The sequence below is a fragment of the Mus caroli genome, unplaced genomic scaffold (genome assembly GCF_978045245.1).
Source record: "Mus caroli unplaced genomic scaffold, Mus_caroli_1 scaffold_2, whole genome shotgun sequence".
NCBI classification, from domain to species: Eukaryota; Metazoa; Chordata; class Mammalia; order Rodentia; family Muridae; genus Mus; species Mus caroli.
Genome location: NW_028227257.1, coordinates 20,933,344 through 20,956,792, shown reverse-complemented (window position 1 = coordinate 20,956,792; position 23,449 = coordinate 20,933,344). Strand labels below are relative to the sequence as shown.

The window sequence follows — 23,449 nt, the reverse complement described above, 5'->3', positions numbered from 1 at the left end:
CCACCACGGCCGGCTTTTTTTTTTTTTTTTTGGCCACTTTTCTTAAAACGTCATGTAAATAAACCAGCCTTCAAAGTGTGGGGCTAAAGCTTAAAAGAAGAAAGAAAATACAGCAATCAAGAAAATGGAAAACTAGAGCTGTCATGGAGTAAGTACTTGCTTGAGGAAAGAGGAAAGAGAAAAAAAAAAAAAGAATGCTGGAGTGGTGATCAGGGTGTCTAAGCCCCAAACAACAGCTGCAAAGACCAGAAAGCATGGGTGGGGGATGGGGGGGGGAGGATGGTCAGCAGGCTTTCAGGGCAATCTTATAGGGTGGAGCCGTCCTGGTAGGAATTCAGTCAAATGTTCAATCAGGCAATGGATAAAATGAAGACACTTGATCGGTCTCAAAAAAATTATCTCCCATATCCTCTTCTGTATTCCAGAAGCTTTTATAGAATGCACTCCAAAACAAGGGGTAAACTGGTGTGTGTGTGTGTGAGATGTCAATAACCCTAATACATAAAAGGCTGGAACAGGAGGATGGCTGAGAGTTGAAGGCCAGCATGAGATACAACATGATTAAAAACAAAAACAAAGCAGGGCAGTGGTGGCACACGCCTTTAATCCCAGCACTTGGGAGGCAGAGGCAGGCGGATTTCTGAGTTCGAGGCCAGCCTGGTCTACAAAGTAAGTTCAAGACAGCCAGAGCTACACAGAGAAACCCTGTCTCAAAAAACCAACCAAAAAAAAACAACAACAACAACAACAAAAAAGTGAAATATGCAATCTTAAGTACATAGCTTGATGATTTTTTTTTTTTTTCGAGACAGGGTTTCTCTGTGTAGCCCTGGCTGTCCTGGAACTCATTCTGTAGACCAGGCTGGCCTTGAACTCAGAAATCCGCCTGCCTCTGCCTCCCAAGTGCTGGGATTAAAGGCGTGCGCCACCACTGCCCAGCTGATGAATTTTTACAAACTCATTAAATATTCATTTTAGCTGCCACTCCCAGAAACCGAAGTTAGTAGTACCTCAGAGTTTGGAGTTTGACTGGGCCCTTGAGGGCCCTGAGTTCCATCCCTGGAACCTATTGGGTGAAGAGAACAGGCATCTTGGCACGCTCCCACACCAATCACGCAATAAATAAACAAATGAACAGAAAAAGAAGTCAAAGGGAAAGGAGAATAGCTTAACACGGTCACAAAATTAAGGGCTAGATTTGCAAGGCTATGCAGACAGAGACCAAGGGAGAGTAGGGGACAGGGAGGGGCGGAGTCCAGCCTAGTGTGGGTGGAGCCTTTGGTCCCTTAGTTAGAGCAAGGGGCGTGGCCACGCCTCCACGTTCCGAGCTGGGGGCGGGGCTCGTGGACAGCCAGTTAGCGCGAAGAGGCGTGGCCACACGGAGGCCGTTGCGGACAAGCTAGATCTACGGTTGGACTTGAGGCTTGGATCAGCGGGGAATAGAAACCCACAGAAAGTTCTGGAGCGCCAGGCGGGAATGAGGTGCTGAAACCAGCGAGTCCTCCCGTAAGAAGGAGGCTTCCGGACGCTTCGGGGCCCTGAGACTCAGACGCGGCCCGAGGTTTCGTGACGCACTCGGCGTCGGGGCGGGACCGGCGCTGGCCAAGATGGAGGCCAACGTGTTCCGCTTCCGAGATGCCCGCTCTGCTCCGGATCCCGTGCTCGAAGCCGGGCCGGTGGCCTTCGGGTCGCAGCCGGTGCCTCTGGTGCTGGACAACGGGTCGTTCCAGGCTCGGGCCGGGTGGGCGTGCCCCGGGCCGGACCCGGGTCCGGAGCCGCGCCTGCAGTTCCGCGCCGTGTGCGCGCGCGGCCGCGGCGGGGCGCGCGGCGGGCCGGGGCCGCAGGTGGGCAACGCGCTGGGAAGCCTGGAGCCTCTGCGCTGGATGCTGCGCTCGCCCTTTGATCGCAACGTCCCGGTCAACCTGGAACTGCAGGAACTGCTGCTGGACTACAGCTTCCAGCACCTCGGCGTCTCCTCGCAGGTGAGGGCCTGCCGGGCAGGGCGCGCTCCGCTTCAGCCGTCATGCCAGGCAGTCGGGTATTGAACACAAGTTTGTCGGCCTTGTGCTAGGAGCTAAGGGTACACCACGAAGTCTTGTATCTTCCAGAGATGGGCTGTCACAGGCACAAGGGTCCAGTTTGCAATAGTCCAAGTGAGATGAGTTTTACCAGCACCAGTCCGATCCTGGAAGTATTTTGAAGATAAAACCAACGGGGTTTATCAGTTAACAGTTTAGCCAAAGTTTGACTTAATAAACTTGAAATGAACCGGGTGTGGTTTCACCGCCCTTTAATCCGGGCACTCAGTAGGCAGAAGCAGGCAGTTATTTCTGAGTTCAAGGCCAGCCTGGTCTACAGAGTGAGTTCCAGGACAGCCAGGGCTACACAGAGAAACCTTATCTTAAAAAAACAAAAAACCAACAGACAGACATACGAAAAGCTTAAGTTGACCATGTTATTTTGGCTTCCCAAAATAATCTCCAATAGAGATGAAATGTATTCTTTAAAATGGCTTGTGAGCCGGGTGGTGGCGGCGCACACCTTTAATCCCAGCACTTGGGAGGCAGAGGCAGGTGTATTTCTGAGTTCAAGGCCAGCCTGGACTACAAAGTGAGTGCCAGGACAGCCAGGGCTACACAGAGAAACCCTGTCTTGAAAAAAGCCAAAAAAAAAAAAAAAAGAAAGAAAGAAAGAAAAAAGAAAAGGCATGTGAGCACCTTTTTAAAGATGTATTATTTCAAAGTTATATGTGTGAGAGTGTTTGTGTACAAGAGTGTAGGTGCCTTAGGCGGGCGATCTTCTGTGACAGGAGTCAGAGAGTAGGTGCTGGGCAACAGAGTTGGGTTCTAATGTGTTCTCTCTAGTCCTCTTGTCTAGCCTTGAGTGTGTCTCCCTCCACACCCTCATGCTTTTAATTAGAGATCAAAAGCAAATTCAGCCCCGCAGTAAGGATTTGGGTTATTTTTGCATTTCATGCATGCTTCCGTTTGTCTCTTTGTGCTTGTCTTTCAAAGTAGGGCTGCGTCGATCATCCCATAGTTCTGACGGAGGCTGTGTGTAACCCCCTCTACTCCCGCCAAATGATGTCGGAGCTCCTTTTCGAATGCTACAGGATCCCGAAGGTTGCCTATGGGATAGACAGCCTCTTCAGCTTCTACCACAACGTGCCCAAGAATGCCCTTTCCAGCGGCCTCATCATTTCATCCGGCTACCAGTGCACACACATCTTACCGGTCTTGGAAGGAAGGTGAGCTGTGCCGTGGCATTGTGTTGGAGAAGCATCGTTTTAGGGCTGACTGGAAACATGGGACGTAAAAGGTGCCTGTTGGAAAGTCTGGGAAGTGCTAGATGGTTTAACTGAGCTGGGCTCAGACCTACATCAGTGAGTGCCTTCACAAGTTATTCTACCTGCCCTTTGGGACCTCCTGGAGGGACTTCAAGTTGGTCTTATATCTGATTGACAGTTATACAGTGTTATAATTCTGATTTATGGGGGAACAGTTAACATGATACCTGCCCATAGTAGGTATTCAGTAAGCATGGTTTGAGTAAGTTATTCCATTATATTTATTTCGTTCTTCTTAAAAAAAATTGTGTGTGTGCTTGTGTGCTTTTGCGTGCAGGAGCACATCTGTGTCTGTCTGTCTGGATTTGACAGTGCTTGACAGGAAGCTGGAAGCAGAGAACCGTATAAGGGCATTGGTTCTCTATTTCCACCATGTGGGTCTTAGGAATTGAACCCAGAGGTCCTGAGCCTTGACAGCAAGTGCCTTTACTGCTGGGCCATCTCCCTTTCTCTTAGTTGAATCATTTAATTGAGACCATCTTGGTATTCTGGAATTAATTTTTAATTAAGATTTTTTGCCGCCCCCTCCCCCCAAAAAAAAAAACTTGCACTGCAAACTCTTTAATTCATATTGTCCATACCTTTTATTTTTGATTACATTGCCTAATACATACTAGGCAATTCTGGAACTGTTTAGTAGAATAAAAGACAGAGATGGTTTTTGTCTGTTCATGTCTCAGAGTTTAGTTTTATTTTATTTTATTTATTTATTTTTTTTAAGATTTATCTATTTATTATATGTAAGTACACTGTAGCTGTCTTCAGACACTCCAGAAGAGGGTGCCAGATCTCATTACGGATGGTTGTGAGCCACCATGTGGTTGCTGGGATTTGAACTCTGGACCTTCGGAAGAGCAGTCGGGTGCTCTTACCCACTGAGCCATCTCACCAGCCCTTATTTTATTTTCTTGTGTGATGAAGCTAGCATTGTGCCCTTAAAAGTTCCCACATTGCCAGAAGGGCTGTGTGCCGCAGGCAGTGAGCCCTGGCTCTAGCGTGGACGCTTAGCTTTGCAGCCCTGCTAAGATGAGGCTCTGGTCCCTTTACCAGCCAGCATGTATGTGCTTGTTCATCTGATTGTGGAGAGAAGCAGTTCCCAGGAAGCTTGTGAAATCAGACTCTTAAGGCCCAGAGCAAGTAGCCCTTGGGATTGGTCTGCTTGACCATTTTATTATTATTATTTCTAGCCCCCAGAAGTACACACTTGTCACATGTCACTTAGACATCCTACTGAACTGTTTTTTGTTTTGTTTTTTAAATTGAGACAGGGTCTTTACATAGCCCTGGAACTCACTCTATAGACCAGGATGGCCTCTGCCTGTGTCTACCCCCCAAGTGGTGGGATTAAAGGTATGGTGCCACTACTGGCCTAAACCACTTTTCTGCGGTAGAAGCCACATGCCGGGGTCTGCAGTAGGAGTTCTGGTGTTGGGTAAGAGGCTGTACCAAGGGAATCTTCCTGATAGGGTTTTAGGTGTCCTCACCCTCCACTAGTCTAGTCTGCCCCTTTGTCTGAATTCAATTCTCCTGCTTTCCCCAAGATGGTCTACATTTTGTCTTTTCTGCTGCACTGACTCTCAGTGTTGTTCTTTATTATTTCGGTATAGGCTCGATGCCAAAAACTGCAAGCGCATCAATCTCGGAGGAAGTCAGGCAGCTGGCTACCTGCAGCGGCTTCTCCAGCTGAAGTATCCGGGCCACCTGGCAGCCATCACGCTCAGCCGCATGGAGGAGATCCTGCAGGAGCATAGCTACATTGCCGAGGACTACGGGGCAGGTGACACAGGGGGGCATGGCGGGTGATACAGAGGAACTTGCTCCAGGTTTCCAACTCTGTTGACTGTGGAGGGTTCTTGACTTCGTTAGCAGTGTGACTCTTGCTCGCTCAGATCCACCTCTCCTTTCGGTGCTCACATGGTGAGAGTATTAAGTAAACTAATTGTCATAAACATAAACTATGTTGTCCTGTCACACAACATAGCTTTTGCAGTTTGCCTCTGTGGAGTCTAGTGTTTGAAGACAGCCAGGGCTACACAAAGAAACCCTGTCTCAAAAAGCCAAAAAAAAGTTTGATACCAATTGAAAATGCTTTATCTCACATCGTTAGAGTGATGTCACAGCACCTCTCAGTCTCCCACCTATCCTGAACTTTTATTTTTGAGTCAGAGTCTCCTTATATAGCTCAGGCTGGCCACTGTCTCTCAGTGTGGCCTCAGATCCTCCATCTTCCTGCCTTAGCCTCTAAGTATCTCAATCTTTTGGTTTGTTGGTTTGGTTTGCTTTTTTCTGAGACAGGTTTCTTTGTCTATCCCTGGCTGTCCTGGAACTCAACTCTTAGACCAGGCTGGCCAAAGACTCATAAAGATTCGCCTGCCTCTGCCTTCCAAGTGCTGGGATTAAAGGCGTCACTGCCACTGCCCAGGGTAGAGGTAGGAGGATCAGATATGCAGTCTTTGTGTCACGGTGAGTTCGAAGCCTGCAAAGACTGTGTGAGATGCTACTTCAAAGAAACAAACCTGCAGGTGGAAGGATGGATGGTTCAGAGCTTTGCGGCTTTTGCAGTTTCCTGTGTTTCCTTAGGAGTGGCTCACTATCATCCCTGATTCCAGTCTCAGGGGATCTGCTGCTCTCACTTTCAGTGGGCATGTACATAGTGCCCTTAAACACGCGCATACACAGAAAATATAAAGAAGTGGTGTTTAAAGAGACCAAAAAAAAAAAAAAATTACGCAGAGGCATACATAAAGTCCAGCAAAAAGCAAAACCAAATAAAGCCTAATCCTAATTGTTTTTAAAAAACAAACAAACCATAGGACATAAAATTTACCATCAGCCTTTCCTCCCCCCACCCCTCGCCCTCTCTCCTTTCAGACAGTCTCCTGTGTAGGCTCAGCCTAACATCACATGTCTGGCTCTTCTGTCTCAGCTTCCCAATTGAAGGGTTCATCTTAACCATATTCGAAGAATTAAGTGGTGTTTACAAGCTGTGTGTTCAGAGCACTTTTGTTAAGCACCTGTGGTTTATGAGGTACAAAGAAACTGGGGAGATAGACATGGAAAGAGAATTTGTGAGTGTGGGCTCCCTTTTCTTGATATACTTTGGTATTAGCTTATTTTTGCTTTTGTTTATGTAGTCCTAGCTCACAAACATATGTAATCCCAGATGGGGGGGGGGGGCGATGCCCTCTTGTGGCTTCCATAAGCCATGCAGGTGGTTCCTGTTCAAATGCAGGCAAAATACTCCTGCACAGACTAAGTAAACAAAACAACCAGCATTTGATTCTGTGTGTTTCCCTTTTCAGTGCTGCAGCTGTGTCCGCATCCCATGGGTTTTGATAAATTTCCTTACTTGTTACTGAGTTTACAAATATTTTCTAATTTCTTGAAGTGATTGCTTACAAATATGTTGTGAAGTGCCTTCCTGTGATTTATCATTGGTTCAGCCCCATTATAGTGAAAGAACTTTGTTTGATGTCTGCTAAGCTTGTTTATTGCATGACCCGGCATGTCATCATCTTTGGCAGGAGTTCCTCACACACCTGAAGAGCGTGCACTGTGCTCTTGTGGCTTTGGTGTCCTTTGGTGTCTGGTGGTGATGGTGGCCAGCACTTGGTCACCTGCCTTCTACTAGTCCTGCTGATAATTGGGAGAAGTGTGTCGCTGTCACTAGGAGTGGTGGTGGGCGTCCCCACTTCTCCTCTGTTCTGTCACTGAGGACAACATTGACAAGATGAGCACGCCTGTTTCTGCACTGTGTTCCCAGCCCAGATCTGTCAGAGTGTGCTGTCAGTTTGTGACTTTGTCTTGTTAGTTTCATATTTAACATGGTCATAGCTTCCTGTCAGCTGACCTTTTGTCATTCTGTAGTGTATTTCATTTTATTTCTTTTTCTTTTAGACACACCTTTAATCACAGCATTAGGGAAGCAGAGGCAGGTGGATTTTGAGTTTGAGGCCAGCCTGGCCTGTTAGTATATTCCAGGCTAGCCAGGTATCCATAGTGAGATCTTATCTGAAAATAACATTGGCAACAAGGCACCCAGCTTTCTTTTGAATACCCAGCTTTCTTTTGAATGCAGTTTACATTGGCATATTTTCCTTTCATTTATTAAGCAACAGGGTCTCGTGTGGCTCAGGCTAGCCTCAAAATTCCCTTGAATGTGTGAAGACAACCTTGAACTCTCAATCCTTCTGCCTCCTCTTCTCAAGTGTTAAGATTGGGGGCAGGCGCTACCATCCCCTGCTTGTATCCCTTTACCTCTGATCTACTTTGTCAATGTCATCAAGATGTGCTTGTGGTTGTGTTATAATAAATGCTTATTACTCTTTCCATGGGGATGGCAGCTGGGCCTTGCGCCCCTAAGTAGCCTCCTGTGTGTGCTGGGACCGTTTGCAGTTAGCGTATTTGTGTTTGAATTCGGCATTACTATTTTATTTTTGTCCTTTTTTCTCTGCTTTTTAGGTTATTGGATTTCTTTCTTTTTTTCTTTCTTTCTTTATTATATGTAAGTACACTGTAGCTGTCTTCAGACACACCAGAAGAGGGTGTCAGATCTCATTTCGGGTGGTTGTGAGCCACCATGTGGTTGCTGGGATTTGAACTCTGGACCTTCGGAAGAGCAGTCGGGTGCTCTTACTAACCACTGAGCCATCTCACCAGCCCTGGATTTCTTTTATTTTACTTTTGAGGCAAGCTATCACTGTGAGCTCTAGCTGGCCCGGAGCTCACTGTATAGTCCATGCTTACCTTGAACTGAGAGATCTGTCAGCTAGTTCCTGGGGTTCAAGGTGAGCATCACCTTGGTCAGCTAAACTTTTTTTCTTCCCCCTTGTGCCTGTATTACTTATGTGGTTACTAGAAAATACAGGAATGCATAGCTTTTCCTCATCTGTGTAGATTAAGTATTGGTCAGGGTAACAGTGTTAGCACTAGGCTTCTGTGTTAAAGTGTCTCCCATATTAACCCTGTGAACGCTGGGAGCTGGTCAGACAGTGATATTACTAGTTTTAGTTCCAGTTATCAATCAAGTTTTAAGGCACTCATGAGGCAGTCAGCCCGTGAGTTTAACAGTTTTTCCCCTGCTCTGGCAGTTCCAGATTTCCTGTGTGGTTTCTGTCTGCAGACCCTCGCAGCAGGTCTTTGTGTGCCTGGGTGTGTTCAGAGGTTCGGAGTTCGTCCGCTCATGACTGGCATCGACTTTCCACTTCACTGTTCTCTAACTCCCCTAAACTGTTTGTTTGAAGAATTGCAGAAGTGGCAGTGTCCCAATTACTACGAGAACAATGTCCACAAGATGCAGCTCCCGTTCTCCAGCAAGCTCCTGGGCAGCACACTGACGGCGGAGGAGAAGCAGGAGCGGCGGCAGCAGCAGCTGCGCAGGCTGCAAGAGCTCAACGCCCGGCGGCGGGAGGAGAAGCTGCAACTGGATCAGGAGCGGCTGGAGCGGCTGTTATATGTGCAGGCAGGTGATGTCTGTGGTGCTGGACCCTGGCCTTGCTCTGCAAGGTGCTCTCTTCCTGTCTGGTTCCCTTGGCCATAATGTGCATTGGCTGTCGAGTCACCTTGAATTAGGGAGTCCAGAGACCAGAATCATGGAGATGATTAGCATGCACAGCAGCAAGTGGCTGTAGAGAGCTGTGGACTCAAGCTCTGTTTATTGATTTATTTTCTTTCCATGTAAGTGCAGCATGCACAGACCTTAGGGTGGGGCTCCCTGTGAATGTCACAAAGTAACACTGTCTTTGCTGCCAGATCGAGGAGCAGCTGTCATCTCCTCTCAGTGACTCCTTCCCTCTCAAGGTGGTGGCATCTTTGATGTCTGTCAACTTAGATTAGTTTTGCCTAATTAAGCAGTGCTGAAAGCGGTGTGCGGTACTAGCAGGCCCAGACAGCTGGAGAGGAGGGCGGGTAGGAGTGTGGTGGGAGCTTGCGGGGCAGCTCTGCTGGGGACTGACTAGGGCCCCCGCCTGTACTTCTGCTGGCTTCCTAGCTGCCTTCCCCTTGTTGATGACCACACTGCCCGTCTGTGAGAGTGGCTTGTGATTGCTCTGGTTTTAGGAGCTCCTAGAGGAAGGACAGATGGACCAGTTTCACAAAGCTCTGATGGAGCTGAACATGGACTCCCCAGAAGAACTGCAGTCCTACATACAGAAGCTCACCTTGGCAGTGGAGCAGGCCAAACAGAAAATCCTGCAGGCCGAAGCCAACCTGGAGGTGGATGTGGTAGACAGCAAGCCAGAGGTGACTGGGCCTGGGGAGGGAAGCCCTTTGGGCCCTTAGGCTTGGTGACAAGTGCGTTCACTCACCAAGCCATCTACCCAGCCTTAGCTTCTTCTTTTTGAGATGGGATTTCACATAAGGGCTACGCTGGCCTTGAGCGTAGCATGTAGCCAAGATGACCTTGAACTTCTGATCCTCCTGCTTCTGCCTCCCCAGTGCTGGGATTTTAAGTGTGTGCTGCCACCGTGACCGGCTAATGGGGTACTGGGAGTCAGAGCCTGGGCTGCCTCACGAATGCTAGACAACTACTCTACTACCATTCACACTACCCCCCGGCCCCCAAGCCATTGAGTCAGCTTGCTTTAAACTCTAAAACGATACCATGGAAAAGTCAGGGTTGGTGCCATTTGATGCCGGGTATGGGGTAGTGTGCCCCATGATGTCACAGCTGTGTCTGAGTCAATGTGGACTTACTCTCAGAGACAGGCTCCTAGCTCCACCATAGCTCAGCACTCAGTCCTGCATCCCTGCCTCCACTCACTGCTCTAGCACAGGCTTAGAAAACCTTTTCTGCTGATGACCCCATTGTACCTAGAGAACGGTTTACATAATCCTGGTGTAGAGATGCAGCTCTGCCATTCACTAAATGAAAACAACATTGCATGCTGATGAGAAGGGTGTGTTTAGTTTTATATAGGAATTCAATCCTGGGTAAGCGTTGATAATGTGGGATGCAGAGGAATCTTCAGTAGTTGTACAGAGGTCACTTTTGAGATCTCTTCTGGGGCTTACAGCTACATTGTCTGTTGTGGATTCATCCATTAACGTGTTCTTAAGATGTGCAAGTCCCGCAGGGTCAGATGTAGTCTAGGGGCTTTGAATCCAGAGGAGAACTAAGCAGCCGAAGACGGGACCCAGGCAGTGGGAGCGCTGCTCTTCTGTGTGCAGGTTCTGATCATATAGTCCTGAGCTCTCATCAGCATCCCTCCGTCTGGTCAGGGGACTTGTGCATCGTGTCTGTGCTTTGGAGACACACAGCAGGTCTTTGTGGGCTTGGGAAGGCTTACGTGTATGTCAAAGCTTGTTTTAGGGGCTTGGCCCCTCAAGCATGAGTATTGAGTTTGGATCCTCAGTACTCAGGCAGAAGTTGGGCATGGTGGAGTGTGCCTGAAATCCTAGCCCAGGGAGGAGGCAAAGACAGAAGGGTCCTTAGAGTTCTCAGCTGAGCCAGTGAGCATCAGGTTCATGGAAAAATCATCAAAGAGGTAGGTGGAGGGACAAGAGAGATGGTTCAGCTCTTAAGAGCATGCTCTTTCAGAGGGCCTGATTTCTTTTTTTATTTTTTTTTGGTTTTTCGAGACAGGGTTTCTCTGTGTAGCCCTGGCTGTCCTGGAACTCACTCTGTAGACCAGGCTGGCCTCGAACTCAGAAATCCGCCTGCCTCTGCCTCCCGAGTGCTGGGATTAAAGGCGTGCGCCACCACGCCCAGCTTGAGGGCCTGATTTCAATGTTCACTGTCTACATTGGGCGGCTCACAACCACCTGCCTCTACAGCTTTAGGAATCTGACGACTCTGGCCTCCTAGGGGCACATGGCCACACATGCACACAACCCCACACAGATATAGACACACATTGTTTATGTGTCTAAGTAAGATGGAAACAATGGAGGAAGACACTGGCCACGTGTGTACAGTACATGTCTTAGTCAGAGTTTCTATTCCTGTACAAACATCATGACCAAGAAGCAGTTGGGGAGGAAAGGGTTTATTCAGCTTACACTTCCACACTGCTGTTCATCACCAAGGAAGTCAGGACTGGAACTCAAACAGGTCAGGATACAGGAGCTGATGCAGAGGCCATGGAGGGATGTTCTTTACTGGCTTGCTTCATTTGGCTTGCTCAGCCTTCTCTCTTATAGAACCCAAAACTACCAGCCCAGAGATGGCACCACCCACAAGGGGCCTTTCCCCCTTGATCACTAATTGAGAAAATGCCTTACAGTTGGATCTCATGGAGGCATTTCCTCAACTGAAGCTCCTTTCTCTGTGATAACTCCAGCTGTGTCAAGTTGACACAAAACTAGCCAGGACAATACACACACACACAGGTTGCACTCAGTTTAGCAATTTGGATGCAGTAATCTGTCACCAAATCTGGAGCAGTTGTTCTGTGTTGTTGGAGGATGACTGCTGGTGGTGGGATGAGTTCTAGTCCTGATGAACTCAGCCATGACATTGACTAATCTGTTCTGCCTTTTAGTATTGCCACAATGTAATTCAGTTAGGATGAAGTGAATAGTGTGGGCCCTGCAAGGTACAGGTGAAGCCCAGCTGTGGACTGCAGGCTGAATTAACACAGCTGGGAGTTTGAACCAGCATTCCCTAGCATCTATTTTTCCTATAGACCATTCCATTGTGGTTCCTGGAGTGCCGAGTTGTTTGTTCTCATGAGAATGCTGTAAGGACTAGATATAGAACTTTGGTAGTATTCTCTCTTTCTCCCCCTCTTTCTCTCTAGCTCTCTTCACTCTGTCTCTTTTCCCTTCTTGAGACAGGTTCTCACTCTGCAGCTCTGGCTGGCTTCAAACTTTGCTAAGAGGTGTGTGTGTGTGTGTGTGTGTGTGTGTGTACACTGTAGTGCACAAACATGAAGGCCAGAGGACAATTTTGGCAGTTAATTCTTTTCTTCCCCCACGGAGGTTTCAGGAATTGAACTCAGGTTGTCAGTTTTGTGGCAAGCCCTCTTACCTTCTGAGCCACCTTGCTGGTCCTATGTTAGTCTTTTGCTAACTTGTATTATCCTCACCCCTTCCCATGTGAATTGCTTTGAAGAGTGTTTAGTTTCTGCACCAATGCTTGGAACATTGGGTGAGATGAGACCCCATCCGGTTCCAGGATCAGATCGGAGCTGAGGTTTGCTGGTGTTTGCTTATCTGTCTGTCCTGTCCTCAGACCCCTGACCTGGAGCCGCTGGAGCCCACCATGGAGGATGTGGAGAACATCAGTGATTTTGAGCCTTTGTTCTCAGAGGAAACGCCCGAAGTGGAGAAGCCGCAAGTCACCACAGTCCAGGTTTGACCACTGTTACCAAGACCACCTGTACATTTGAAGCTGTTTGCATAAGTGACTGGCCCAGTCCGCTTCTTGGGGAGCACTGGAGAGCCCCGTTGTGCTCTCAGCGTCAGTCAGAGGCTTTCCCCTGGTGGACAGTTGAGGGGCTGGTGCCACCCCTCATGTGAGCACTGCCAGTGACTGAGGTCTCCAAACCTGCACATGGGCTCTTAGCCATTATCACCATCCTTACTGGGGTCTGTGCCTCTTATGCTGGTAGCAGCAAAATAAAGTGACTGAACCTGAGCCCTTGGGGATGGGGGGAGGTGTTGAACCAGGGTGAGCAGGGACAGGGTCTGTCCCTCTGGGCCACTTGACTGCTGCACTTCAGAGTCTCTTCCTGTAACTTGGGCTCAGGCGTGACACAGTGTATGGGGATTTGTCACTTGAGTGTGAGCAGAGGTAGAAGACGGAGCTTGAAGGGAGGAGAGCTTAAGGCTGGTGGTGCTGGGCTGGAGATGTGGTTTGAGAAAACTGACAGCGAGCGAATGGTCATCTTAGTCTAAAAACATCTCTTAAACCTTGGGTTTGAAGCCCGTGTTTAACTTGGCAGCGTATCATCAGCTGTCTGTTGGGACAGAGAGGATCCGTGCTCCGGAGATTATTTTCCAGCCATCCCTCATAGGAGAGGAGCAGGCGGGGATCGCAGAGACCCTCCATTTTGTCCTGGACAGGTGAGCCGTGATACCCCTCAGCCTCCCCAAGCCAGCTCTTACCATTGCTGCCTGGATGCAGGTAGTCTGCCCACTGACCCAGGCCTGCAGGCAGAGCAGGTACAAGCTCCATTCCTTCATCTGTGAGCTTTACCAACTAAGCCTTTGAGTCCTGGCCAGGATGTCCCCTGGCTTTCATGTGAAATTTGCCATTGCTAAAAGCCAGTGCTCATTTTATTTGTGTGTTCACTGAGATAGGGTCTCCCTATGTACTCGGCAGCCTTGACCTTGAAGCTTCAGAGTAGCTGGGATCACAAGTGTAGACGCCAGACCCTGAGAGACTAGTGATTTTTATTTCATCTTGTTTTTAAGTATGGGGGAAGTATGCACACATGGCCTATAGTATGGAGTTGTGAATGAAAACAAAAATACTGGTTTAGTTTCTTTTAATTTGAGTTGACTGTTGTACCAAGAGCTTGCCTCTCCAGGTCTTGCTTCCGTGGGGTCAGCAGCCAGGTTGGTCCATGCTTTCTCTCCTAGGTACCCAAAGGCCATTCAGGACACCCTGGTTCAGAACGTTTTCCTCACCGGTGGGAACGTGATGTACCCAGGCATGAAGGCCCGAGTGGAGAAGGAGCTGCTGGAGATGAGGCCCTTCCAGTCCTCCTTCCAGGTACAGACTGCTCTCCCCACCCACTGTTTGTGATTGGCATCCCAGCCACTGACTGCTTGATTAGTGGTGGCTGCCATAGTCAGGGTGTAAGGACTGGATTCTGCAATCCCATCATCCACTGCAGAGGGTCATTGCTGGCCTTGTCTTTAAGCCACCGTCAGCTTATGCGGACGGCAATCCTACTTGAATATCGCTCTGCTCTTCTGTTAGTTGCCAGTATTGAGCGTGTTCTGAAATCCAAAGAGCATCCTCAGCAGAGGGGATTCTCACCTATGTCTTCCCGTAATGAAGTGCATCGTCTCTGGCTGTTTACTTATCTCTGGACAGGGTCTTGTTTTTCTGGAGTAACCAGGAAGATGCTTTGACGGCTCCTCTCTGCATAGTTGTTACTTTAGGTCAAGCGAGACTTGGAAGGAGCCTGAGCCACGAGTCATGTGATTAATTCACATTTTAGGGGGGTAGTATAAGGTCAGCCTGAACTAATGAGTAAATTCAAGCCAGCCTAAGTTATATAGACTCATTCTCAGAAATTTTCAAGAGGAGAGGGTGAGATTTTTCACTAGATCAGGAGTGCTGGACAGGCTTGAAGTGGAGGAAAATGCACTGTCTCAGGCTGTGGCTAGCACTCAGGGGAAAGGTGAGAGGCCATTAGGAACTCAGGGCCCTCCCTGGGAGAGCAGGGAACACCAAGGATCCAGCCCTAACCCCAGCCTTTAAGGGCGCTTGGGAGCTGGAAGACATCTCGGTGGAGTTGAGGAGAGAGGCAGCCGGAGGAGGGACAGCAGTGTTGACACCAAGGAGTGGCTTTTCAGGCTGTAAGCCTGTGCCTGACTGGACCTGGCAGGGCAGCTGAGGAGAAAGTTGTTGGGTAAAGGGCTCTTGGAATGGTCATGCTGTCCACTTGGCAATCCGAGAATCCCCCTGCCATGCTGTGAGAGCCTGGTTGTAAGAGCGCTACTTCTCATGACGCACCCACCGTGCCCACCCATGTCCTGTATCAGTTTGTGGGATGGCAGTGTCAGGTAGCAGTAGCTCTTGTCCAGTTATTTTACACTAACTTCAAAACACTGACTTTCACTGGGTGGTGGTGCACTCCTTTAATCCCAGCACTTGGGATAGGAGGCAGAGGCAGACGGACTCCTTTAATCCCAGCACTTGGGATAGGAGGCAGAGGCAGACGGACTCCTTTAATCCCAGCACTTGGGATAGGAGGCAGAGGCAGGCGGACTCCTTTAATCCCAGCACTTGGGATAGGAGGCAGAGGCAGACGGATTCCTTTAATCCCAGCACTTGGGATAGGAGGCAGAGGCAGGCGGACTCCTTTAATCCCAGCACTTGGGATAGGAGGCAGAGGCAGACGGATTCCTTTAATCCCAGCACTTGGGATAGGAGGCAGAGGCAGGCGGACTCCTTTAATCCCAGCACTTGGGATAGGAGGCAGAGGCAGACGGACTCCTTTAATCCCAGCACTTGGGATAGGAGGCAGAGGCAGATGGATTTCTGAGTTCGAGGACAGCCAGGGCTACACAGAGAAACCCTGTCTCGACAAAACAAAACAAAACACTGACTTTCTAGGGCTGGGCTGGGGCTCAGTGTGGAGTATCCGTCTGGATCCTGAGGCTGGGAGCTCACTCTCTAGTGTGATACAAACAGGACGGATCGCATTGTTTTTCTTTTGCTGGTTTTACTGTCTTTGTTATCTTTGTGATTTTTTTGGTGGAAAAAAATCACTGGTGGAAGCCTAGGGCTGCTTACAAGCTGTGCAGGCCACTCTACCTGCTCAGCCGTGTCCCAGACAATTAAATCAGCTGAAGTGAAAAGAGGAAACACAGTAGGGCCTGGAGAGGTGGCTCGGTGGTTAGAGCACTTGCTGCTCTTGCAGAGGCCTTGGGTTTGGGTCCCAGCACCTGCGTGGCGGCTCACAACTGTCTGTAGGCCAGATTTGTGGAGATCCACTGCCTCTTCTGGCCTCCATGAGCACTGGACATGTAAATGCTACACAGGCACCCGTGCAGGCACATACACACACACACACACACACACACACACACCCCTGGGCAACTGTGTACTCTCAAAATGGAGGCATCTCTGGGCCTTTCTGTGTGCTTCTGAGGATGTACAAATGGTTGGCCGAGGCTGCAGAACCTTCCTGACTGGGCCGGGAGCCCTGGGAGGAGCCGTGGATTCTTTAGAGTGCATCTGCTTCTTGTTCCAGGTTCAGCTTGCCTCGAACCCTGTGCTGGATGCGTGGTACGGTGCCCGTGACTGGGCCTTGGATCACCTAGAAGACAGTGGAGCCTGGGTCACCAGGAAGGACTATGAAGAAAAGGGGGGCGAGTACCTCAAGGAACATTGTGCCTCCAACACGTACGTCCCCATCCGCCTGCCTAAGCAGGCCTCACGTGCCTCAGAGACGCAGACTTCCGGGCGAGGCTCTGGCGCCAGCGGAAGTGGAGCTGGTGATCAGGCCTAGCAGAGGGGACGCCAGATGACCTTGTGCTTCGCCCTTGCCATAGAGGCAGTGTTTGGGACAAGGACAGTGCTCCATGGTGCTGCCTGGGTCTAACAGCCTTGTTTGGCCAGTGACTGGATCTCCCCTGGGAACCCAGCAGAGGAGAGCAGATGATCTACCTCAGTGAAGGACACAGTGGCCTCTGGCACCAAGAACTGTGGACAAGCTGGGGGACTGCCTTCCTCAGCAGTGAGGGAAACGGCTGGAGGGAGAAGTGGGCAGTGCTGCTCTTTGCACTGTTTTGTTTTGTTTTTAAAGCTCTAAAGTTATCCATGGAGCGTTTATACTGTGTGTGCCACTGTCCTGTGTGCCACTGTCCTCTGACTTTGCAGAGCGTGCTCCAAGCTGCTGCTGAAGCTGTGGAAGTGGCCATCCACTGAGCCCCTGGAGTGGGAAGACCCACCCCGCCCCCACCCCATTCTCTGCCTGGTTCCTGTCTTAAGTGGAAGGTGGCGCTTGTGTCCAGTCTTCTAACTCTTGCTTTGCGGGGGATGCTCCCACACTGAAGCCTTGCCAGAGATTTGTTCTTCTCTTTTGTGGGTTTGTTGGTGACATGCCCTTTTCAGGCCACTCTGCAGAACTGACGGGGGCGGGGGGAGAGCCCATCCCAGGGACTTTTCATTTGGCTCTGTCCCCCTGCCCCCACGCCTTTACAGTGTGACCTTGACCAGGTAGCTGCCCTCTTCCCCTTCTGTTGCTTTAGGACTAGGGTCTCATGGTGCAGCTCAGGCTGGCTTCACCTCAGTCTTCCTGCCTCAGCCTTCCTAGTGACACCCCCCCCCCCCTGCCAAACATCATTTTTTATAGATTGTTGCTAAGATTGTTAACTCTCAGACACACCCAAGAACTGAGCCCAGTGGCTCCAGAGCTCATGGCACCACAGAAGCCACGTCCTGATCCCAGGGAACCTTGAGATGCTGCTGCGGTGCACCCAGGACACAACCTGTGTGCTCAGTGTGCCTGAGCAATCTCCTGTATCTCCAGTCCTCAGGCTGGGAAACTGCAGGTCTGAAGGGCCTGAGTATAGGGGAAGAAGACCCTGGCAGCTGACCCATGAGTTCCTAAGGTGTTTCCTATTGAGTCATTGGCCGTGCTAGGCTGGGCCAAGGACTGATGGGATGGCAGAAAGAACATGGACCAATCTCCATAGGAGAGATGTATTCATAGCACCATCCAGGACAAGAGATGGTGCTGACCACTGGCCATCCATCTTAGCCTGCCTTCTTCGGTTTAAATGAGATAGCCTTTGGAGGACAGGCAGGTGGTGAAGGGCCCGGAGCGGGTGAACCTGGTGCTTCACACAATGCAACGAGCAGTAGGCTGGATAGCTCAGGTTTTTAGGCGGTGATCAACACAGGAGGAGATCAGGAGCTGAGGGCCAAGGGGCTGAGCTGCGAGCTCTCTAGTTTTGTCTCCTGTGAAGTATGTCAGACCTTTTACCTTTGGCCTCCAATTGGCCCTTAGGGAATCCTACCCATTCCCAGAGCTAGCCAGGAGTTTGCTACCTGCAGTTTTCCTAGGCCTTCACACAAGTGTTCACCATGTACTGTGTGCCTTAGACTCTAGCTGGTCCTTTGTAAGCAGTGACATTTCTCTCAAGATCAGGAGTTATGCAGGGCAGAGGGTGCCTTGGCCTTCAGAGCTGTGAAAGAAGAAACATCCTGCTCTGCCCCCTACCCGCTCTTTGGAATAGGTCACAGAAGCCAGGAGGCCAGGCGGTCAGTCAGCTTCTATCATTGTGACTGGTCTATGGGCCCCGTAAAAGTGGATCATGCAGTGCTTATCCCGGGATGGTCTATTTTACCTAGCGTGATGGCACAGATGGCACAGCATCCTGAGCTGCAGTTGTGTGTATTGTCTCCTGTCTCTCTCCCTTGTCCCTATACACACACACACACACACACCCTTGTTTTAGGGATGGTCTGACCGTCACTGGCTACCCTAGTCCTCACTGTGTGAACCCGGTTGCCCCAAAGCTTGTGGTAGCCCTCCTGCCTCTGCCTCCAGGATGCTGGGATTGTAGACGTGAACCAGCACACTGGGCTGTTCCATGCCTTCTTTATCTGTGGTGCTGGGCATGCAGGTCACCTCTCTCTCAGCTGTTGGTAACATTAGAGGCTGCAGGCCTCCTTTGGCATGGGTACTGGATGGAGTGTGAGCTGGACTTGAATGTCTAAGGAAGCTGTTTACAGAGCAGCAGCCATCTTTTCATCCCAGCAGAAGGCCCTGGGTTCTGGCTCCTTCTCTTCACCAGTTCCTACTTTTCTGTATTTACCTGCTGGCTGATGGAGTTGACGTCTTTCCCAGCGCCTGTTGGCTATGTGTGTCTAGGAAGTTTAATTCCCCAGGGTTCTGTTTCACTTGTACTGGGCTCTGCCTCTCTGCCAGTGCTTGGTGGCTACTCTGCAATGACAGCCTGCATCCTCAGCCACCTACATCCCACATCCAGCCCGCACCCAGCCCAAACTGAAAGGTCACACCGGTGTAGGATGTAAAGCCTCCACCCTGGCCTGCTTGGTGTTAGCATGTTCACTGCTGTGTCTGGTCTATTAATACTTTCAGTCACTCGTCTTCTAGAAGAATGGAGAGAAGTGGATCTGGCAGTTTAAAAAATCCTCATTAACAGGAGAGCAGGGTTACTTGGGTGTCCCCCAGAATGTTCAGGAAGACGAGGAAGGGACCTTCTTCCCCTCTGGCTACTGTCTGGCTTTGAGAACCTTTTAGAATTGTTTGTGTTTCTTTTTGTTTCCCACTGCTAGGAATGAACCAAGGGCCTCCGTGCCTGCTAGGCCCCACCACTGAGCTACACTCATCAAGCCCTTGGGGGTGTGGAGATAGAGGTCTGAGAGCTGATTCTCAACCTGGTTCAGTAAGAGGACTGAGTCCGGTTGCCTGGGTCTTAACAGCCTAGGATGTTTTGTTGAACATCTGGCCAATCTGGGGTTTTCTTTGTCAACCATCCCACCTTGATATCACCCGGCACTTGGTGGGGCTTGAGGTTGGTGGACATTCTGTAACCCAGACAAACTTCAGGGGACTTAGTTTTAATCCTGCTGGGGAGGGATGAGTTCCCTGTTCTTCCTTTGTACCTCCAGCGGTGGCGATTTTCCCTGGGTTCATCACAGGTGGTGTGATGGTGTGACTGCTCTGAGGCCGACAGCTGGATCAGTAATAGCCAAGCCTGATGGTTACTAGAGAACATTGCAGGCTGAGGGCATGCTTGGCTCAGTGGTAGAGTGATCGATCGCCTTGCATGCAAGAGGGCCTGGCTTCAGGCCATAGTAACAACAGAAGAACGTCCAAGTGTCTGCCTGGAGACCTACTGATAGCATCCTGTCTGTCAGCCCTTGAGACTGGTGTAGGCATTCTCAGATGCAGGAGTACCTTGTGCATAAGCACATGATAACAGTTGGTCTGCGTGTTTGCACGGGCTTGCCCTCCTGTTCTTGCTGTCTTTTCCCACATTCTAGCCCCCAAAGTATGGACATTACAGTACTGCTGAGCTACACCGGAAAGTTGGGAATATACCAGTCAATCCTGGAGCCCCTCACTGTGGGAATACACTGGTGAGCCAGCAAGCCCTGGTCCTCTAGTGCCACCTGGTGGCTTTCTGAGGAGCCACAATGCCCTGGATGCAAATGCATAGGCTCTCTGAATTCAGGGTTGCTTTTCGGAAAGGACCAAATTTATTTGTAAGCGCACAGTATACTCTGAAACCAAGATGGTGCCGACTCTGACCCCAGGGACTCTTGAGAGCTCCTGCCACTTTCACCACCCACCTGGCTCCCTTTTTTCTGTGTCAGGGTCTTGATTCATAGACTGGCTTCAAACCCTAGATCCTCCCACCCTGGCCTCTCTGTGCCAGGATTGGTAGCTGCACTTCCATACACAGTTTGGATAAGGACCACATTGGAGAGCGCTTCCCCAAGAGGATGGGGTGAGGAGGCTGAGAGCACAGGTGTAGTCTGGGACAGGGCGGGTTGGGGCGCTGTAGTGGAAGAGTCTTCAAGGAGAATTTCAAGCAGGTGTGGCTGGAGCCTATTGTCCTAGCAGTTGGGCTATATAAGATGCTGGGGCTGGGCAGGGAGGGAGAGATGCAGGCAGAAGTTTGGATGGTCAGGTTGCTGCTTTCCTTGTGCCATGTGGGTGCCCCTTTCCCTCTGTACTTCTGTGGGATTCTTGCACGTGGCCTCCAGAAAGCAGAGCCTACCGACTGGCAAGGAAGAGATGTTCCCCTTCTCCTGCAAGCTTGAAAAAGCAGTGCTCCTGAGAGCATCTTGAAGCTGGTTCCAAGGGCCTGGTGTGATGAAGACTTATGTGGCAATAGCTGGCTGGCAACCCAGCTTCCCCCTTAGCTCCAAATGAGCTCCTGCATGGAGAGGCCCCATCCTGTTTTCAGTCTGTTTGAAATGCCGTGTGAAAGAAAGGAGTCACATGAGCCACCTGGCTTTCTGTGCAAACCATGTCCTCCTCGTTGGTTGGTTTTTTAAGTGCTTTGGGGCGGAAGATGTAGCTCAGTGGGATGCTTGCCTCCCATGCACCGAACCCTGGGTTTAGTCACCAGTGCAGCATCAACATGGGCGGTTTCGTAATCCCGGCTCTTGAGGAGGAGGGGGAGGCAAGAGAGGCATAGAGATACACGGCGATACATAGTAACTTTGAGGCCAGCCCGAGACCCCATCTTCATCAAAAGAAAATACCCACTTAAATTGTTTTTAGAAACAAAGGTATACATTGCTGCTTTGGCAGAACTCACATTTTCTCTTGAGAAGCTGGACTGGAGTCTCGCGTGCCTACATTTCTAGCTCTTGGCTGGAGGAGACAGGAGGATCACAAATTCCAGGCCATTCTGGGCTACTTATTAGCAAGGCCCTGTCTTAAAGAAACAACTAAAATAAGTATTTAAAAATAGAACATTCTGGGAACCCATATCTCATTTTACCTTAGCTTTGGTCTTTGAGAAAGTCTGACCCCACCCCCCATCCCCACTTCTCCCACCCAGTGCTCAGATCATAGGTGTATGCCACCATACCCGGTTTATGTCTTGTTTTAAAGGTGTACTTTATGTTTTTTTTTTTTTTTTTTTTTTTTTGGTTTTTTTGAGACAGGGTTTCTCTGTGTAGTCCTGGCTGTCCTGGAACTCACTCTGTAGACCAGGCTGGCCTCGAACTCAGAAATCCGCCTGCCTCTGCCTCCCAAGTGCTGGGATTAAAGGCATGTGCCACCACTGACAGGCTTGTTTTTGTTTTTGTTTTTGTTTTTTAAAGGTGTACTTTATGTGCGTATACCTTCCTGCACCACGTACGTGCAGGACCCAGCAGAGACTAGAAGAGGAGGCCTGATCCCCCAGAACTGGAGTGATGGTGAGCCCCATGCATGTGGTGGGAGCCAGTCTTTGGTTTTCTGCAAGAGCAGCCAGCACTTGCTCCAGGCCCTTAGGTCTCATTTTAAATGAATATGTTCTGGCTAGGGGTGGTGGCACATGCATATAATCACAGTACTCAGAGATACGAGACACTGGGCTACAGAGCAACTTCCTGCCTTAAAAAACAAAGCAAGAGAATCCATGTTTTAGGGTGTGAGTATGGTCATCTCAGGAATGCAGCCCTTGGCCCAGATGTGTAAGACCTGGAGTTCTATTCCCAGCTTCACAACAAAGGAACCTGCACGTATTCTGTGTGCTTGAACTGGAAGTCATGTGTTGTGACAAACTAACCCAAATAAGGGCACAATCCATAAATCAGAAGTGACATGCAGAAGCCAGGCAGCCCAATTATATAACTGGCGGCTTACACAGAAGGGCTCATTTTAAATGACTTAAAGTAGATCACTTTATTTTTAAGTGACTTTCACAGTTGTTGAGGAAAAAAATAGTTGAGTGTGTATCTTTAGTGGGATGTGTTCTAAAACAGAAAGAAGTGGCAAAGGAATATTTTCATAATTATGTTAATAATAGTACAATATGGTTATTCTGAGGATCAATATACGTCTATATTCAAATAAATATTCTAATCTTAGGAGCCAAACATTTTAGTGTGACAAGATGTAAAAATATAAAACAAAGAAGATTCAGTTACTCAGAATTGCAGATACCAATACGAACACATGATGTATCTTCTCTTTCAAAAATACTCGTTTGGGGCTGGGAAGGAGGCTCAGTAGATAAAGGCACATCTGGGGAGTCAAGCAACCTGAGCTCAATCCCTCCAGTCCACATAGGTGGGGTGGGAGCTCCTCACACCAGCCGTGATGAACACGCTTATGCACATACACAGTGATGATGAAATCTGAAGACAAAAGCTAGTTTCCAGCTGGATAACGTGGCACACGCTTGAAATTCCAGCACCTGGAAGGTCCAAACTGGAGGATCAGGAGTTCGAGGTCACCCTAGGCTGCATAACTAGTCTGAGGCCAGCTTGGGATGCAGATTCCTAAGCCTGCCTTTGGCTTACAGTGTTGCTGTTTTCAGATCGTGGTCTGGAGTAAAGGCATACATTGCAGCATGGTGGTTGGTGTAGGGAGGCAGAGGCATCACCAGATGCCCAGGGAAAGAAGGTGGGAGAGGAGCCGCTGTGGCTTCTCTATCACCTTCAAGGACACACTCCCAATGACCTTTGTCCTCGCAGAAGGCCCCACCTCTTAAAGTTTGACCACCTGCCAGTAACATGAAGCTGGGGGTGACAGCTTTTGCGTATCCTTTGGGGACATCCAAGACCCACATTGAAGAAGCACCCCACTAATAATAACACACCCCAAAGTCTTGTGAGTCTTCTTCCATGGTGGGCCGGGTTTGGCTCTGTTGTTCTTGCACCTGTTTAGAATGTGCTCATGTGTTGGTACATGTATGTACGTGTGTTTGCCTGTGTATTTGCATGCATGTTGAGTCTAGAGGTTGGCACTTCTCTCCCAAGCTAGAATCACTGATCTTTGAGCT

General features: G+C 49.5%; 1 protein-coding gene across 1 annotated transcript; it reads left to right on the top strand.

The window, feature by feature from the left end:
• Positions 1-1,365: 1,365 nt before the first annotated feature.
• On the top strand, positions 1,366-16,799 carry Actr5 (actin related protein 5). The gene is made up of 9 exons (XM_021154184.2): positions 1,366-1,982; positions 3,018-3,247; positions 4,954-5,123; positions 8,590-8,807; positions 9,404-9,586; positions 12,519-12,638; positions 13,212-13,351; positions 13,871-14,003; positions 16,219-16,799. The coding sequence occupies exons 1-9, from the start codon at positions 1,608-1,610 to the stop codon at positions 16,474-16,476; spliced, it is 1,827 nt and encodes a 608-aa protein (XP_021009843.1). The 5' UTR covers positions 1,366-1,607; the 3' UTR covers positions 16,477-16,799.
• Positions 16,800-23,449: the final 6,650 nt, after the last annotated feature.

Bases quoted from the DNA above. Each gene is read 5' to 3' on its own strand.
- Actr5 (XM_021154184.2), top strand. From the start codon at position 1,608: ATGGAGGCCAACGTGTTCCGCTTCCGAGATGCCCGCTCTGCTCCGGAT. The intron at 3,248-4,953 runs GTGAGCTGTGCC...ATTTCGGTATAG, and splicing joins TTACCGGTCTTGGAAGGAAG to GCTCGATGCCAAAAACTGCA. The intron at 13,352-13,870 runs GTGAGCCGTGAT...TTTCTCTCCTAG, and splicing joins CTCCATTTTGTCCTGGACAG to GTACCCAAAGGCCATTCAGG.